Source organism: Salvelinus alpinus, chromosome 10, assembly GCF_045679555.1.
Source record: "Salvelinus alpinus chromosome 10, SLU_Salpinus.1, whole genome shotgun sequence".
NCBI lineage: Eukaryota > Metazoa > Chordata > Actinopteri > Salmoniformes > Salmonidae > Salvelinus > Salvelinus alpinus.
Window position 1 is genome coordinate 51,657,529 of NC_092095.1, and position 18,378 is coordinate 51,675,906.

The 18,378-nt window shown below is 43.6% G+C and overlaps 1 protein-coding gene across 3 annotated transcripts in view; it reads left to right on the forward strand.

Moving 5' to 3' along the window:
• Positions 1-138: 138 nt before the first annotated feature.
• LOC139532183 (lymphocyte antigen 75-like) overlaps positions 139-18,378 on the forward strand; it is a 37,147-nt gene continuing 18,907 nt past the window's right edge. The window contains exons 1-16 of one of the 3 annotated variants that reach the window (XM_071329460.1): positions 139-557; positions 2,430-2,855; positions 5,698-5,871; positions 6,967-7,128; positions 7,933-8,052; positions 9,605-9,745; positions 10,058-10,434; positions 10,693-10,797; positions 11,008-11,096; positions 11,361-11,530; positions 11,667-11,866; positions 12,100-12,242; positions 12,850-12,928; positions 13,031-13,102; positions 13,471-13,594; positions 13,950-13,985. In XM_071329460.1, coding sequence (XP_071185561.1) covers positions 464-557; positions 2,430-2,855; positions 5,698-5,871; positions 6,967-7,128; positions 7,933-8,052; positions 9,605-9,745; positions 10,058-10,434; positions 10,693-10,797; positions 11,008-11,096; positions 11,361-11,530; positions 11,667-11,866; positions 12,100-12,242; positions 12,850-12,928; positions 13,031-13,102; positions 13,471-13,594; positions 13,950-13,985 — 2,512 coding nt within the window. In that variant the 5' untranslated portion in view covers positions 139-463. The remainder of the gene's footprint in view (positions 558-2,429; positions 2,856-5,697; positions 5,872-6,966; positions 7,129-7,932; positions 8,053-9,604; positions 9,746-10,057; positions 10,435-10,692; positions 10,798-11,007; positions 11,097-11,360; positions 11,531-11,666; positions 11,867-12,099; positions 12,243-12,849; positions 12,929-13,030; positions 13,103-13,470; positions 13,595-13,949; positions 13,986-18,378) is intronic. The other 2 variants (XM_071329459.1, XM_071329458.1) reach the window with 2 other exon arrangements.

The following is an 18,378-nucleotide window of genomic DNA, read 5'->3' on the forward strand; positions in this document are numbered from 1 at the left end:
CACTGCATGATGTTGCATTGCTGTTCTTATTTGCTTGTCTTTGAGAGAATTACAGTGGCTCATGATAGTTGGAGACGCAGCATCAACATACTTTTCTTTGTTTATCAGTGTCTTTTGTCGTTGACTCAGCATAATACACATGTACTGTGAATTGTGTATTATATTGCAAAATAACATCAATACAGTTGTCATTTTCAGTTCGCGGACTGGGAGTGGTCTGTGGAGTGGTCGTAGTTGAATGTTGGCGAATCACGAGCTCGCAATCTTCCACGGGGAAAAACGCAGAAAACGGTAACAGCCTAGGAAGGGGAATTGAGGATCGTCACAACCAGCTGTCAGTCAACAAGTTTAAAGTAGGCTCGTGTTACTTGGAAACGCAGGATTGGGTATGCGCAAACTAGGCTGGCTACTGGAGACGTGTGAACCCGAATAGAGAAGACGTGGTATTATAACCATAGAGAAAATGACACTCCAAGCAACAGTTTACCTATGTTTTTTCTTATTCTTTTGGGATAAAACTATTTGTTTTGGAACTTGCGCATCAACTACATATTCCGGTAAGTAGGGTACTTTCCATTTTCATCACTAGGCATGCGCGCCCCGTTGCTGGCTAAACTAGTTGAAAGATTATCGCGTTTCCATAGGCTCAACTTCTACTTAGAGAGTCCGTGGTAGCCCATTATTGTTTTGAATGGGGGGTTAGGTTCAATAATGAGACTTCAAGCCCCTTTGTTCAGTTTCAAAAGCAGGAAGTAACGTACATTTGCCGTATAATCAATTTCCTCATTACTCATTTGCTTTCAAAATGCGTAATGACCATTTTATAAAGTATATCCATCATAATTAAAATAACGACCTCTTGAAACTCCTCTGGCGTTTAAAATGTGCAGCCCCTATTGAGTATTTTGATACAATGTTGCAAAGTCATTGCAGCAAGGTTGCACGCAGTTGAAGTGATCCAAATGTTGCAGAATGTGGTCGTTATTGGTGTAACTGTAAAAACAATTTGCATGATCATATCCCCATGGTCAAGTAACGTTACTGTTCTCGCTCTCTCCCGGTTAGCCTCTCTTTAATGAGCATAGGCCACCTTATTAGACATACACACCGTTGCTGTACCAGCCTATAAATAGCTCATCTCATACTCATCACAGGCTGAATATGTTCAACTCAGACATGCAGTCTGTTATGTTTCTGAGTTCAACTGCTAACCTATTATAAAGGCACAAGGCGAGACCCAAATGCAGACATAGGAGGCAGATGGTTGAGCTATGATATTTATTATAACAAAAGAGGTAGGCAAAAGGCAGGTCAGGGACAGGCGAGAGTTCATAAACCAGGTCAGAGTCCAAACAGTACCAGGCGATAGGCAGGCTCGAGGTCAGAATAGACAGTGGTCAGGCAGGCGGATACGACGTCAGGACAGGCAAGGGTCAAAACCAGGAGGACTAGGAAAAAACAGAGACTTGGAAAAATAGAAGCTAGGAGAAACGCTGGTTGACTTGGCAAAACAAGACGAACTGGGAGAGAGACAGGAAACACAGAGATAAATACACCAGGGACTAATGGGGAAACAGGTAACACCTGGAGGTGGGTGGAGACAATCACAGAGACAGGGGAAACAGATCAGGGCGTGACAATTATACAGTACACATGATATCGTTTATGGTTATACATTTACGACAGCTACTGTCTGTTGAGTTTTTCTATCAAGTTTGTCCAGTAAATCAGGTCAATACATTATGGAGAATTAAACCATTTAATTTTATGTTGTTTACTGTTTAATAGTTCATTATATGGTCTTCCTTATTACACATGCACGTTCACATTTGCACATGTTATACTGTATCTAATTGTTGAAAATAAAGGCTATTTTCAGCTCATCGAAAGTGTTTCAGAGTGAAACATCATAGCCAGTTGTATTTAATTGGCCTCTAATTCAATTAAATTCTTTAGTCCAGATTAGGAAATTATAAAACCACTCTGTATTGTTGGTAGAATGTTTAATGGATTTAAGGCTGCCACATGATGGAGGATCAAAGCAATTGGCCTGCTGACTGAGAATATTATCAGCAATCAATGTTGGAGACCATGATAAACACAGGCCCAATAGACCCCTGGCGTTTCTAGATACATTTTTTTTTGCTTATTTGACTGTTGTTGATTGCCTTGAAATTTAGTCTTGGTTCCCTGCCTCCACGGCAAGCTGTATTTAGGAAAAGGTAACCGGAAGCTAAGGTGACATTTAGATGGGACGTTGTAGATATCAACCAAGCATTCTAATGAATAGTGATACAAAATATATTGTAAGCATACTCAAATATTGTGTTGAGTAAACTTATATCGTTGTAGCGATGTCACTATATTTACTAACACTTTATTATGACTATAATATCACTATATTTACTCATGTTCATGATCATTTCCAGGTAACGACACCTTCACCATACAGCATGTGAGCACAGGGAAGTGCCTGGTAGCTATGTCCACGTCTGGGACTGGAGTTTCCGGGATAGCAGGGGCTAAGTCTGGAGGGTCCGGGTTCAACGTGACTCTGGGGGAGTGTGGCGGTTCCAGGGGGTCCCAGTGGAAGTGGGGGTCCGGCCACCGTCTCTTCCACGTGGGCACGTCCCAGTGCTTGGGTCTGGAGGAGAAGACCAAGGCCCTGTCTCTGTTCAGCTGTAGCCCCATGGAGAACACCATGCTGTCGTGGCGCTGCCTGGACGGGGCCGTCTATACGGTAGACCAGATGGGCCTCACGGTGACCGACGGGCTGGTCAGTGCCAAGCGCGACTCCTCAGACGCCTGGAGGAGGGATGAGTCGACCGATAATATCTGCCAGCGGCCGATGCGCAGTGAGTGTGTTCTGTCCTTTGAGCGGCTTATTCTCCTAATGGAATAGAATAGAGCATAATAGAATATAATAAACATAGGCCTACATGAGATGGGCAAAACAATCTATGCTTATTTACATGTATAAAACCTCTAGCCACATTTTACAAGAATGCACTGAACTTAGATATACACTACCATTCAAAATTTTGCGGTCACTTCGAGATTTCCTTGTTTTCCATGAAAACATACATGAAATGAGTTGCAAAATGAATAGGAAATATAGTCAAGATGTTGACAAGGTTATAAATAATGATTTTTAATTGAAATAATAATTGTGTCCTTCAAACTTTGCTTTCGTCAAAGAATCCTCAGTTTGCAGCAATTACAGCCTTGCAGACCTTTGGCATTCTAGTTGTCAATTTGTTGAGGTAATCTGAAGAGATTTCACCCCATGCTTCCTGAAGCACCTCCCACAAGTAGGATTGGCTTGATGGTCACTTCTTATGTCCATACGGTCAAGCTGCTCCCACAACAGCTCAATAGAGTTGAGATCCGGTGACTGTGCTGGCCACTCCATTATAGACAGAATACCAGCTGACTGCTTCTTCCCTAAATAGTTATTGCATAGTTTGGAGCTGTGCTTTGGGTCACTGTCCTGCTGTAAGAGGAAATTGTCTCCAATTAAGCGCCGCCCACAGGGGATGGCATGGCATTGCAAAATGGAGTGATAGCCTTCCTTCTTCAAGATCCCTTTTCCCCTGTACAAATCTCCCGCTTTGACACCACCAAAGCACCCCAGACCATCCCATTGCCTCCACCATGCTTGACAGATGGCGTCAAGCACTCCTCCAGCATCTTTTATTTTTTTTCTGCATCTCACGAATGTTCTTCTTTGTGATCCGAACACCTCAAACTTAGATTAGTCTATCCATAACACTTCTTTCCAATCTTCCTCTGTCCAGTGTCTGTGGTCTTTTTCCCATCTTAATCTTTTATTTTTATTGGCCAGTCTGAGATATGGCTTTTTCTTTGCAACTCTGCCTAGAAGGCCAGCATCCTGGAGTCGCCTCTTCACTGTTGACGTTGAGATTGGTGTTTTGCGGGTACTATTTAATGAAGCTGCCAGTTGAGGGCTTGTGAGGCATCTGTTTCTCAAACTAGACACTCTAATGTACTTGTCCTCTAGCCAGTTTGCACTGTTCTGTGAAGGGAGTAGTACACAGCATTGTATGAGATCTTCAGTTTCTTGGCAGTTTCTCGCATGGAATAACCTTAATTTCTCAGAACAAGAATAGACTGACGAGTTTCAGAAGAAAGTTCTTTGTTTTTGGCCATTTTGAGTTTGTAATCGAACCCACAAATGCTGATGCTCCAGATACTCAACTAGTCTAAAGAAGGCCAGTTTTATTGCTTCTTTAATTAGCACAACAGTTTTCAGCTGTGCTAACATAATTGCAAAATGGTTTTCTAATGATCAATTAGGCTTTTAAAATGATAAACTTGGATTAGCTAACACAACGTGCCATTGTAACCCAGGAGTGATGGTTGCTGATAATGGGACTCTGTAGATATTCCATTCAAAATCAGCTGTTTCCAGCTCCAATAGTCATTTACAACATTAACTATGTCTATACTGTATTTCTGATCAATTTGATGTTATTTTAATGGACAATTTAAAAAAAATGTATTTCAAAAACAAGGACATTTCTAAGTGACCCCAAACTTTTGAACGGTAGTGTACCTAGACTCTTCCGTTGATATCTTTATGAAGAACATCCTGTATCACTTGGAGACAATAGACTTAGCATGGTCTGTTGTATGCTAATGTCAGGTGCACTGTACAGAGCTCAGATGTTTTACTAGTTCCGTTTGTAATTGAAGGGGAATCTTTCCAACCAGAATTAGCACAGTCTTCCTTGTAACCGTGTTTGTTAACATGGCTAATATGACTCAGCAAGGCCTGTCATTTTAACTAAACATAGGGTATGTGACAGGGGCAAAGGGATTTTTTAATCAAGTTGAAGCTAATTTGCTGAATTTCTACACAATTTTAAAAAGTTTAAAATGCAATTTGGAGAACAGCTTAATTGACTCCAGCCTTTATCACCTTGGCTGCTGTAGCTTCATTTGGCTCAGTCGACAGGGGACTTAACATTCTACAAACACAAAAACTCTAGTTTCGTTTCCTTTCAAGTCAAACAGCAGTTATCTAGCTATCTACAGCCATTTTCTACCTCTGCACTGTTTTGAGAGAAAAGTTGCGTTGTTCACTGAAACCTTTCCTCCCGCTCAGAAGCGTCCTAAAACATGTTCTCTACTACCGATCAACAGCCTGCCTCAGAGCTGTCCACATGGTTCTAAAGCTAGCCCGCTAATATTGCTAAACTGCATTGGCATTTGAATCTGCATTAGAATGATTTTAGTAGCCTCTTTTAAATTGTTGGTGTTGAACTAGGGTATGGTGACTGCCATACTGTGCCATACCCAATTGACACCCCCTGCGCATCACATTAAATACCCTTGACCTTGTTCCATTTGAAATCATATCTATGGCACTGTGTGCCAGTTGTTTGCCAGTGGCCTTGTGCTAAATGATACAGTTTAACATGATCTAAACTCTGGCCCTCCATTGAAAGCAGCAGCTTTTGTATTCAATGAATGTGTTCTGTGTACAGGTCCTACATTAAGGACCTGTACACAGACCTGTCCTACATACTAAATCCAGTTGAGTTGACAGTCAAACTGTGCGAGGTGGTATCTTTAGACGTGTCCAGATTGAATACTATCTCCGATATTCCTAATAAACTCGTTTGAAAATGGGTGCCATGGGATTCATTCAAATTATTTCTCCTCTTCCCATAGTTGTCCACACCACCAATGGGACGTCGACCGGGGAGCCCTGTGAGTTTCCCTTCCACTACAACGGCAGCTGGTACCACGAATGCCTCCCCGACGACCAATCATCTGAACTATACTGGTGTTCCACAACCTCTGACTATGACGCTGACAAAAAGATGGGATACTGTCTAAAACATGGCAAGTTTTCTTCTTTTTATTATAGACATAAATCATGATTCTGGAATTAATCTACTACTAGTCTTCTTGTACCGTTTCCCTTCACATATAATGATTACTGGAACTAGTGCTAGTAGAGTACTTAAAGGAAAATATATTTTGGTATTTGTTTCATTAGTCCGTTGTTGATATAATCCCAAAATGTTTTGCATGTCAGCAATCAAATTCAGTTGTAACTTTCTGACAGCAGTCAAATTCAGTTGCCCGATTGCTGACATACAAAACATTTTGGGTTTATATCAACAACGGACTAATGAAACAAATACCAAAATATAGTTTTTGGATGGAGTTTTCCTTTAAGTAGTCTACTAGTCTGGGTGGTGTTTCCCTTTAAGAGAAGGGAGTAGAAAGATATTTGTATCAAGATTGGGCTCAATTCTATTTCAGTTCCCGTCAGTTGAATTAAGGATGTGAAATTGGCCATAGGAGTGCAAATCCTTTTACGGAATTGGCTGGAATTAAGATTGACTTGACCCCAACTCTGCTCTGAACCTAGTCTCTCGAGCCAGACAGCTTACTTCCAAAGTCTTTGAATGTTTCAGTCTGGCTACACGAGACTGCTCTGAACCTAGTCTCTCGAGCCAGGCGGCTTACTTCCACAGTCTTTGAATGTTTCAGTCTGGCTACACGAGACTGCTCTGAACCTAGTCTCTCGAGCCAGGCGGCTTACTTCCACAGTCTTTGAATGTTTCAGTCTGGCTACACGAGACTGCTCTGAATCCACGAAGTGGCATGTTTGGTGTGATATTTTCCCGGATGAAGTCTTTTATGACGGATTACATTTTTCAGTGTCTGGTGATCCTCTGTGAGGCTGTGTAGGGGTTCTGACTTAGTTTAGAAATACATGTATGGAGTTCAGACACTGTTTTTATTTGGCATATGTTTGACGATAAGTTTTCCTGAAATATAGAACGATACATTTGTCTGTTGGATGCTAGTTGAGAAATGCTGTAGCAAAACAACGTGTTCAGCGGTACTGTTGGATACGCACACAACCCCCGTCATACACACACATACTACCTCAATTCTGAATCCCCTCTCTGATCTCTCTCACAGAGGAAGGCTGCAAGGCCCTATTCGATGGCCCTGAGGGGGGACCCTGTTATGAGTTTGTGTCCCAGGTCGCGGTGACATGGCAGGAAGCGCTGGACTCTTGTCGCAGCCAGGGAGCTGACCTGCTCAGCGTCTCCAGCTCAGAGGACCAAGCCTTCCGCATCTGTAAGACTGCCCTCCACTATAGTGGCTGTCTATGGCCACATTCAAACAAAACAAACATCCCAAACATGTATTACAGGAAGAGTAATATGAATCATGTACTGCAAAGATGCAATACTTGGAACTACTTGGCACATACTACTTACTTGGAAGTAATTGGGACTACAGTACTTGGGACTACAACTACTTGGCACAAAAATAGTATTGTAGTGTAGGAGTTTATAGTGTAGTACTTTCAGGATTAGACACACTGGAATTACCCTCTCAATTGTTTAGACATAAAAGTACATACATATCACGTGTCATTGTCAGTTTTCATACTATCATTTCAGTTTTGGCAGCAGCTGCAGCTTGAGCGCACGCACGCACCCACCCCCATACAGAAAGAGAGCAGCCACAGCTCTTTCTCTATGACTGTTCCTTCACCACACAGGAAAGGAAAGTCTTTGTGTGCACTGCAGAATGGCGCACTTTGCAGATGTCATTTGATCTCATTGGATTACAGAGAGGGAGATTTATACAAGGAAGCTTTTAGACGAGAGACCCTGCACAGCACGCACAACTGTTATTGTTCAGAACCATCACCATCCATCATTATTACACTATTATCATCACAGGTTAGAAGACATATAAGGGACCTATTTCCCTGACTGTTAAGAGGGGTTTAAACATAGCAATTTTTTTATTGACTAATTACCGAAATGATATATGCCCTCAAGGGCAGTAAAAATGAAGATTCTGTCATTTACTTTGTAGCTAGATTAGCTTGTCTAATCTGGTCTCGTCTCTGTTCTGTGTGGACTGAAGTGGACGTGGCCCATAACAGCAGGCCAGACAGGATGTGGATCGGCCTACACCAGTTGGACACGTCTCAGGGCTGGCAGTGGTCGGACGGCTCACCCCTCAACGACGTGCGCTGGGACAACGGTGAGGACGCAACACATACAGACACACAGACGCACTGCTTTAGCATGGTACTTTGTACAACTGTGGTACAACTATGTAATAACCATGGGACAACTTATGGTACATATATGGTTATAGCAATGTCACAACTAGGTTACAACTATTTATAGTACAACGATATAGCCGTGGCACATATCATGTATAGTACACGCGTTGGTTGGTACAGGTATGACACAGCCATACCACCCTACTGCCTGGCACCCATCTCATTCTCCAGCCTGTGTCACAATGCCACCAGGGAAACACAGAGGCCAGTGTTGTGGTGTGAGCAGGCAGGCAGGGTCATTGTGACTGGACGCAGCACTGCACAGGGACAGGCAGTGTGTGTGCTTGAGGACTGTCGTGAACGAGCTTGAACAACAAGTCAACTTGCCTGAATGGGCCTCTGTATATAACCATTAGCACGTGGCCTAGTCAAAAGTAGTGCACTGTGTATGGGAATAGGCTGGCATTTGGGGCGGCTGCTGTGTCAGAGTGGCGATGACGTCACTGTCACGTTTCAAGGTAAGACCCAGATGCAGACTGTGTCGAAGTAACAATGTTTATTACAACAACAGGGGCAAAGGTGCAGGATGACAGGCAGGGTCAGGTCAGGCAGAGGTCGGTAATCCAGAATAGTGGGGTAAAGGTGAAGGATGACAGGCAGGGTCAGGTCAGGCAGAGGTCGGTAATCCAGAATAGTGGGGTAAAGAAGCAGGATGACAGGCAGGGTCAGGTCAGGAAGAGGTCGGTAATCCAGAATAGTGGGGTAAAGGTACAGGATGACAGGCAGGGTCAGGTCAGGCAGAGGTCGGTAATCCAGAATAGTGGGGTAAAGGTGCAGGATGACAGGCAGGGTCAGGTCAGGCAGAGGTCGGTAATCCAGAATAGTGGGGTAAAGGTGCAGGATGACAGGCAGGGTCAGGTCAGGAAGAGGTCGGTAATCCAGAATAGTGGGGTAAAGGTACAGGATGGCAGGCAGGGTCAGGTCAGGCAGAGGTTGGTAATCCAGAGTAGTGGGGCAAAGGTACAGGATGACAGGCAGGGTCAGGTCAGGCAGAGGGGTCACTAGAAAAACTAGAAAACAGGAAAAACTAGAAAACAGGAACTAAGACACGACAGGAGCAAACTGGCAACAGACAAACAGAGAACACAGGTATAAATACACAGGGGATAACGAGGAAGATGGGCAACACCTGGAGGGGGGTGAAGACAAGCACAAGGACAGATTAAACAGATCAGGGCGTGACATTCACTGTCCTTCCTCAGAGCCCTTTGACCTCTCTGGGTTGTGTTTTTGTCAAACCTCAGTACCGATGAGTTTACTACAAAGCAGTATCAATGAGCAAGCCTGCTAACTTTGATAAACAAACAGAAATAACTACTGATTTTCTGGTTTATTAGGAAAGCTAAACTAAGATTGTGTGTGTGTGTGTGTGTGTGTGTGTGTGTGTGTGTGTGTGTGTGTGTGTGTGTGTGTGTGTGTGTGTGTGTGTGTGTGTGTGTGTGTGTGTGTGTGTGTGTGTGTGTCTAGGGATGCCACACACATCGATCCTTAGGGAGTCAGACTGTGGATTCATGAATTCGAAAAACTACTACGAGAGTGAGATCTGCGATAAAAAACTTCCCTACATCTGTAAGAAAAACGTCAACGTCACCCAGTCGGTAGCAACAGGTAAGAGTTAACCAGTTTATCACATTAAACAGGAAAGGTCTTACTCTTTTATCCTCCAATTAGATATACTGTATTTCTGTCCTCTGCCAAAGGGATTTATGTAGCACTTTTCCAAGGTGCTGAAGCACTTTACATTTTAAGGCCATCCTAGCTTTGCAACTCAACTGTATTTTTCCCTCAGTTTTTTTTTTAATCTTTAGAGTGCTCTTCCAAGTGCTCAAATATTTGATTTACATGTCAGGCCATCCTAGCCTTTTAACTCACACAATATTATTTCTATCTATCTTTTCTTGATCTTGCTTTTCTCTGCAGAGCCTTTGGTGTATAAATCCACCATATGTGACGAGGGCTGGGCCCCTTGGAACATGTTCTGTTACAAGCTGGTGATGGATGAACCAAAGATGTTTGCTCAGGCGGAGAATTACTGTAAGACCATCGGAGGAGGCCTGGTCAGTCTACACAGCCTGGACAGCATGGAGATGATCAGCACTCAGTTCCATGCAGGTACACCACACACTCAGAGAAACCAGTCACAAGATGTGTTGGGCGTGTGGATCGGTCTGAACGGGACGGGGAACCCAGCCATCCTTAGCTGGGTTGATGAGACACCTGTCTCCTTCACCTACTGGGACAGGAATCATCCTATCCAACCCTCAGGACACTCTCACTGTGTCTACTACTTTGGAGAGGTGTGTGTGTGTGTGTGTGTGATCATTGGCAAGATGGTTTGGCCTTCAACAGATCTTGCTTGGCTACTTCTGGATATGTTTTAACAATAACATGCTTTGACAGGCTAACAATTTGCTAAGAAATAGGCAGTAGGTCCCATAGCTCACTATTTCATCAACATGACATTGTACTCATAGCATACCTTCAATGTTGGGCATTACAACCCCTATAGGAAGTATCTCTAGACCCATTCCGTTATCTCCTTTTTATGTTTCCAGTCTCATGGCTGGAGGGTTGGGAGCTGTACCCAGGAGCTGCCTTTCATGTGTCAGAAGAAAGGAGTGGTGAACGAGTCTTCTACGACAGGATGCCCTCCTGAAGGGGTAAGAATTGTTCCCCAGCGCCAACCTCCTCTTCCCAGGACACGCTTTACCTTGTCGAGCTCTTTTGATTGATTTCATTTGTTTCATTTATTCATTTTGTTTTCATTTCTGAGGCCAAACAACAAATGGCATCTAGCTGTGATGGCTAACAGTTCAATGGTTATTGATTTAATTTATTCGTTTTGTTTACATTTCTTCCCCTTCCTGAAGGACTGGAGGAGACATGGCAACTCGTGCTACAAAGTGGACTCTAAAGAAGTGTCGTTCAGGGACAGGTGTGACCTCACCATAAACAACCGGTACAGCCATTCCATGTTTTCTCTTTCATTCCTCCTTTTAGCTCTTTATTTTCCAGTCACTGTAAAGTAAACTCTGTATTTCAGAGAAATTGCCTTGGAAGGGTGCCCAAAACCCAACAGCATTCCACGTTAACTCTCAACATTCAGTGCGGTCTCACTAATTGTCTTGTTCCCTCTTGCAAGGTCTAAAGTAGTGCACTATATAGGGAATAGGGTGCCATTTAGGACGCAAGGCTCAATCGTTCTTCAATGTGTTCTCCACAGGTTTGAGCAGGCCTTCATCAATAGACTCCTTGCGGAAGAGATCAACGTAAAGAGCCAGTATTTCTGGACTGGCCTCCAGGACATAAAGACTACAGGGGAGTACCAGTGGGTCACTCAGGATGGCTCGGGAACCAACGTTGCATACACCAACTGGGGCGTGTTTGAACCAGGTTAGTCCCGACTGAGAACTGTTCTGTATTTGGGTGAGGGTTTAACCTTGTTGGGGTTTCAGTGGTGAGAAATGGAGAGAAACGAGTGTTTGGTGTGCATGAGTTACGTGTGTGTCTGTGTGTGTGTGTGTTTCAGCCCTAGCAGGGGGCTGTGCAGTGATGTCCACAGCCAATCCTCTGGGTAAATGGGTGGTAAAGAACTGCACCATGTTTAAAGCTGGCTCCATCTGTAAGAGAGACATCGCCGCTCCACAGCCCCTAGAGCCTGAGCCTGATCCTAACCTCCCCTGTCCTGATGGATGGACATCCAGGCCTGGCATTTCCTACTGCTACAAGGTATGTGTTAGGCCTGTGTGTGTCCTTGAAATGAATTGACACAGATCCAGTTTACTTCACTCAGCAGCATGTGTCCCCTCGCTGCGCCTTAGTGACCTTGTTGGTTTAAGTTACTGTGTCGTTGCCCATTGAGGTCTCATGACGACCCGATTGCAGTACGTTAGTGTGTTATAACAACATTACCGTAGGGTCTTGGTGTGTTAGTATTGGTAACCGTGGCAATGCTGTGCCAGGTGTTCCACGAGGAGAGGCTGAGTCGTAAGCGGTCCTGGGAGGAGGCAGAGAGGTTCTGTGAGGCCCTGGGGGCCCATTTGCCCAGCTTCAACCACCCACAGGAGATGAGAGCCCTGCACTATGTTATGAGAGACTCCATCAGGTAGGGGCCCTTGCGCGTACACACACACATGCTGCACGCACACACGCTGCACCTACCACTTGCGCATATACTCACATGCACGCACACACGTCATTCTTTTAATCTCAGCGATAACACAAACTCAATCACAATAGTCCGACTGGTCTAGCCACCTCAACTAAACAATGCGAATGATGTAGGTATGTTTATAATCACATTCCAACAACAGCAACTTAATGCCAGCTTTATGCAGTACACACCACACTGCCATATCTCTCATAGGTTTAGAGCTTACACACCGCTCTAGTTCCCACCACTGTAATTGTCGCCAACACCCAACACAGTTACCACACACATCTGTGTTTTCAAATTCACACAGGATCATCGTCTTTATGCTAATGTGAGCTGATTCCAGTCAATAGTAACAAGTATGGTTCATACCAGGACACACCGTGTCCTGCAATGCTCTGCAGGGGAAAGGTGCATTCAGTAGCAACAATATACGTAAGACACTGGAAGATTGTTTAAACACTGCCTTTTGAGCCCCAAAAAATGATAATAAACCTCCCAAAAAAGATGTGAGAAAATTATATGTTTGTTAACAGTGTTCGTGTCCTGTCTGTCCCAGTGATGACCGGTTCTTCTGGGTGGGGCTGAACAGGAGAAACCCAGCTGCTGGTTCCTGGGAGTGGAGCGACAACAGGCCTGTGAGTAGAGGACACAAACATTGTACCTCTGTGTGTAACTCCCATAGAGATACTATAATAAGGAACCGTTATTATAATATACATGTCGTGATTCATCCGAAGGTGTCCATGGCCATTTTCCCCCAAGAGTTCCATGAGGATGATGAGTACAACCGGGCCTGCACAGCCTTTAAGGTGGGTAGGTGCAGATGCTGGAACACAGCCTCAACACTGCAGAGCAGCTGCTGGTGGGTGGTCATGGCAGTTGTCACTACTTAAACCCGCCCTCATTCTGTGTCCATGTCAGCTTCTTCCTACATCACATGCTCCATTTTAGAGCTCCCGCTCACTACTTGTGAAGTGGCTACAAATGTTGCACTGTCATTACAATCTGTCAGGCATTATCATCAGGGCCAGGAGTTTTACTATCTATAAAAGCCACTGGCCCCAGGGTACAGAAACATGTTGGCGATGAATATCTGTCTACAGTTGTCATATCTCACGTCGATGCTGAAATGGTTTGTCGTCTTGAAACATATGTATCTTTCTCTCTCTTTAACCAGACACTGAAAGGAACCTTTAAGAGTTTATTTGTCTTCCTGATGCATGAATTCCCTCCTCTGCCGTTCTACGCCACACCATTCCACTGTGACGTCAGGCTGGAGTGGGTCTGCCAGATCCCCCGTGGTAACCACACACACACACACACACACACACACACACACACACACACACACACACACACACACACACACACACACACACACACACACACACACACACACACACACACACACACAGGCCATGTGATTGTAAACGTGTCCTAGTTCCTCCTCAGTTTCAACTCAAAAGTGTCTCTTGTGTAGTAGTGTCTGCTTGACCCACGTTGAACCGGTTGGCCAACATAAACAGTCCTCTGTCCATTTTTACAAGAAACCCTATTTAGGAATCAGAGTTTGGGGAAATGTTTGGTGACCTTTACACGTTCAATCTTGCATTCTCATAGTTGAAAATAACTGTTTGTTTGTTCATTTTGAAATAGGAAAAACTCCCGAGAACCCAGAGTGGTACAATCCTGGTAAGTCAATCAAATTTCAATTAAATGTATTTATAAAGCCCTTTTTACATCAGCCGATGTCACAAAGTGCTATACAGAAACCCAGCCTAAAACCCCAAACAGCAAGCAATGCAGATGTAGAAGCATTGTGGCTAGGAAGAACTCCCTAGAAAGGCAGGAACCTAGGAAGAAACCTAGAGAGGAACCTGGCTCTGAGGTGTGGCCAGTCATCTTCTGGCTGTGCCGGGTGGAGATTATAACAGTACATGGCCAAGATGTTCAAACGTTCATAGATGACCATTAAGGTCAAATAATAATAATCAGTGGTTGTAGAGGGTGCAACAGGTCAGTACCTCAGGATTAAATGTCAGTTGGCTTTTCATAGCCGATTATTCAGAGTTAGAGACAGCAGGTGCGGTAGAGAGAGTCGAAAACAGCAGGTCTGGGACAAGGTAGCAAGTCCAGTGAACAGGTCAGGGTTCCATAGCCGCAGGCAGAACAGTTGAACTGGAGCAGCAGCACGGCCAGGTAGACAGGGGACAGCGAGGAGTCATCAGGCCAGGTAGTCCTGAGGCATGGTGCTAGGGCTCAGCTCCTCCGAGAGAAGAGAGAATTAGAGGGAGCATACTTAAATTCACACAGGACAACCGGATAAGACAGGAGAAATACTCAAGATATAACATCAAGATTAATTGTCAGATCCAACAGAAGATCTCTTTGTTTCTTGGGACCTAGACCAATCATCTCTGTTTTTCCCGAGTTTAAATGTAAAAAATTTGCCGCCATCCACTTAATTTATATATGAATCACAGGCTTCCAGGGAGGGCAATTTTGGGGCTTCACCATGTTTCATCAAAGTGTACAGCTGTGTATGGTCCGCATAGCAGTGAAAGTTAACATTATGTTTCCGAATGACATCACCAAGAGGTAAAATATATAGTGAAAACAATAGTGGTCCTAAAACGGAACCTTGAGGAACACCGAAATGTACAATTGATTTGTCAGAGGACAAACCATCCACAGAGACAAACTGAAATGTTTCTGACAGATAAGCTCTAAACCAGGCCAGAACTTGTCCGTGTAGACCAATTTGGGTTTCCAATCTCTCCAAAAGAATGTGGTGATCAATGGTATCAAAAGCAGCACTAAGGTCTAGGAGCCTTGGTCTGACACCATTAAAAGTAATTTACCACCTTCACGAGTACAGTCTCGGTGCTATGATGGGGTCTAAAACCAGACTGAAGCTTTTCGTATACATTGTTTATCTTCAGGAAGGCAGGGAGTTGCTGCGCAACAGCTTTTCCAAAACATTTTAAGAGGAATGGGAGATTCAATATAGGCTGATAGTTTTTTATATTTTCTGGGTCAAGGTTTGGCTTTTTCAAGAGAGGCTTTATTACTGCCACATTTAGTGAGTTTGGTACACATCCGGTGGATAGTGAGCCGTTTATTATGTTCAACATAGGAGGGCCAAACACAGGAAGCTGCTCTTTCAGTAGTTTAGTTGGAATAGGGTCCAGTATGCAGCTTGAAGGTTTAGAGGCCATGACTATTTTCATCAATGTGTCAAGAGATATAGTATTACAAAACTTGAGTGTCTCCCTTGATCCTAGGTCCTGGCAGTGTTGTGCAGACTCAGGACAACTGAGCTTTGGAGAAATACGCAGATTTAAAGAGGACTCCGTCATTTGTTTTCTAATGATCATGAATTCAAGAATTTATCACTGCTGAAGTGAAAGCCATCCTCTCTTGGGGAATGCTGCATTTTAGTTAGCTTTGCGACAGTATCAAAAATACATTTTGGATTGTTCTTATTCTCCTCAATTAAGTTGGAAAAATAGGATGATTGAGCACCAGTGAGGGCTCTTCGATACTGCACGGTACTGTCTTTCCAAGCTAATCGGAAGACTTCCAGTTTGGTGTAGCGCCATTTCCGTTGCAATTTTCTGGAAGCTTGCTTCAGCGCTTGGCTATTTTCTGTATACCAGGGAGCTAGGGTCATATGACAAATGTTTTTTGTTTTTAGAGGTGCGACTGCATCTAGGGTATTGTGCAAGGTTAAATTTAGTTCCTCAGTTAGGTGGTTAACCGATTTTTGTACTCTGATGTCTTTGGGTAGGTGGAGGGAGTCTGGAAGGGCATCTAGGAATCTTAGGGTTGTCTGAGTATTTATAGCACAGCTTTTGATGATCCTTGATTGGGGTCTGAGCAGATTATTTGTTGCGATTGCAAACGTAATAAAATGGTGGCCCGATAGTCCAGGATTATGAGGAAAAACATTAAGATCCACAATATTTATTCCACGGGACAAAGCTACAGTTGAAGTCGGAAGTTTACATACACCTTAGCCTGATACATTTAAACTCAGTTTTTCACAAATCCTGACATTTAATCCTTGTAAAAATCCCCTGTCTTAGGTCAGTTAGGATCACCACTTTATTTTAAGAATGTGAAATGCCAGAATAATAGTAGAGAGAATGATTTATTTCAGCTTTTATTACTTTCGTCACATTCCCAGTGGGTCAGAAGTTTACATACACTCAATTAGTATTTGGTAGCATTGCCTTTAAATTGTTTAACTTGGGTCAAACGTTTCAGGTAGCCTTCCACAAGCTTCCCACAATAAGTTGGGTGAATTTTGGCCCATTCCTCCCGACAGAGCTGGTGTAACTGAGTCAGGTTTGTAGGCCTCCTTACTCGCACACGCTTTTTCAGTTCTGCCCACACATTTTCTATAGGATTGAGGTCAGGGCCTTGTGATGGCCACTCCAATACCTTGACTTTGTTGTCCTTAAGCCATTTTGCCACAACTTTGGAAGTATGCTTGGGGCCATTGTCCATTTGGAAGACCCATTTGCGACCAAGCTTTAACTTCATGACTGATGTCTTGAGATGTTGCTTCAATATATCCACATAATTTTCCTTCCTCATGATGCCATCTATTTTGTGAAGTGCACCAGTCCATCCTGCAGCAAAGCACCCCCACAACATGATGCTGCCACCCCTGTGCTTCACGGTTGGGATAGTGTTCTTCGGCTTGCAAGCCTCCCCCTTTTTCCTCCAAACATAACGATGGTCAAAATGGCCAAACAGTTCTATTTTTGTTTCATCAGACCAGAGGACATTTCTCCAGATAGTACGATCTTTGTCCCAATGGGCAGTTGCAATCCGTAGTCTGGCTTTTTTATGGCGGTTTTGGAGCAGTGGCTTCTTCCTTGCTGAGCAGCCTTTGAGGTTATGTCGATATAGGACTCGTTTTACTGTTGCTATAGATACTTTTGTACCTGTTTCCTCCAGCATCTTCACAAGGTCCTTTGCCGTTGTTCTGGGATTGATTTGCACTTTTCGCACCAAAGTACGTTCATCTCTAGGAGACAGAACGCGTCTCCTTCCTGAGCGGTATGACGGCTGCGTGGTCCCATGGTGTTTTTACTTGTGTACTATTGTTTGTACAGATGAACCTTCAGGTGTTTGGAAATTGCTCCCAAGGATGAACCAGACTTGTGGAGGAGGTCTACAATTTTTTTCTGAGGTCTTGGCTGATTTCTTTTGATTTTCCCATGATGTCAAGCAAAGAGGCCCTGAGTTTGAAGGTAGGCCTTGAAATACATCCACAGGTACACCTCCAATTGACTCAAATGATGTAATTTAGCCTATCAGAAGCTTCTAAAGCCATGACATCATATTCTGGAATTTTCCAAGCTGTTTAAAGGCACAGTCAACTAGTGTATGTAAACTTCTGACCCACTGGAATTGTGATACTGTGAATTATAAGTGAAATAATCTGTCTGTAAACAATTGTTGGAAAAATTACTTGTGTCATGCACAAAGTAGATGTCCTGACCAACTTGCCAAAACTATAGTTTGTTCACAAGAAATTTGTGGAGTGGTTGAAAAATGAGTTTTAATGACTCCAACCTAAGTGTATGTAAACTTCTGACTTCAACTGTAGGTCCAGAGTATGACTGTGGCATTGAGTAGGTCCGGACACATGTTGGACAAAACCCACTGAGTCGATGATGGCTCCGAAAGCCTTTTGGACTGGGTCTGTGGACTTTTCCATGTGAATGTGAAAGTCACCAAAAACGTGAATATTATCTGCCATGACTACAAGGTCCAATAGGAATTCATGGAACTCAGTGAGGAACGCTGTATACGGCCCAGGAGGCCTGTAAACAGTAGCAATAAAAGATTATTGAGTAGGCTGCATAGATTTTATTTCTAGAAGCTCAAAATATGAAGAAAATGTCTTCAGTCTTTTTACATTTTTAAATTGTAAATTGAAATGTGTGTTGTAAATGTTAGCAACACCTCCACCTTTGAGGGATGTGCGGGGGATATGGTCACTAGTGTAACCAGGAGAGGCCTCATTTAACACAGTAAATTCATCAGCCATGTTTCAGTCAGGCCAATC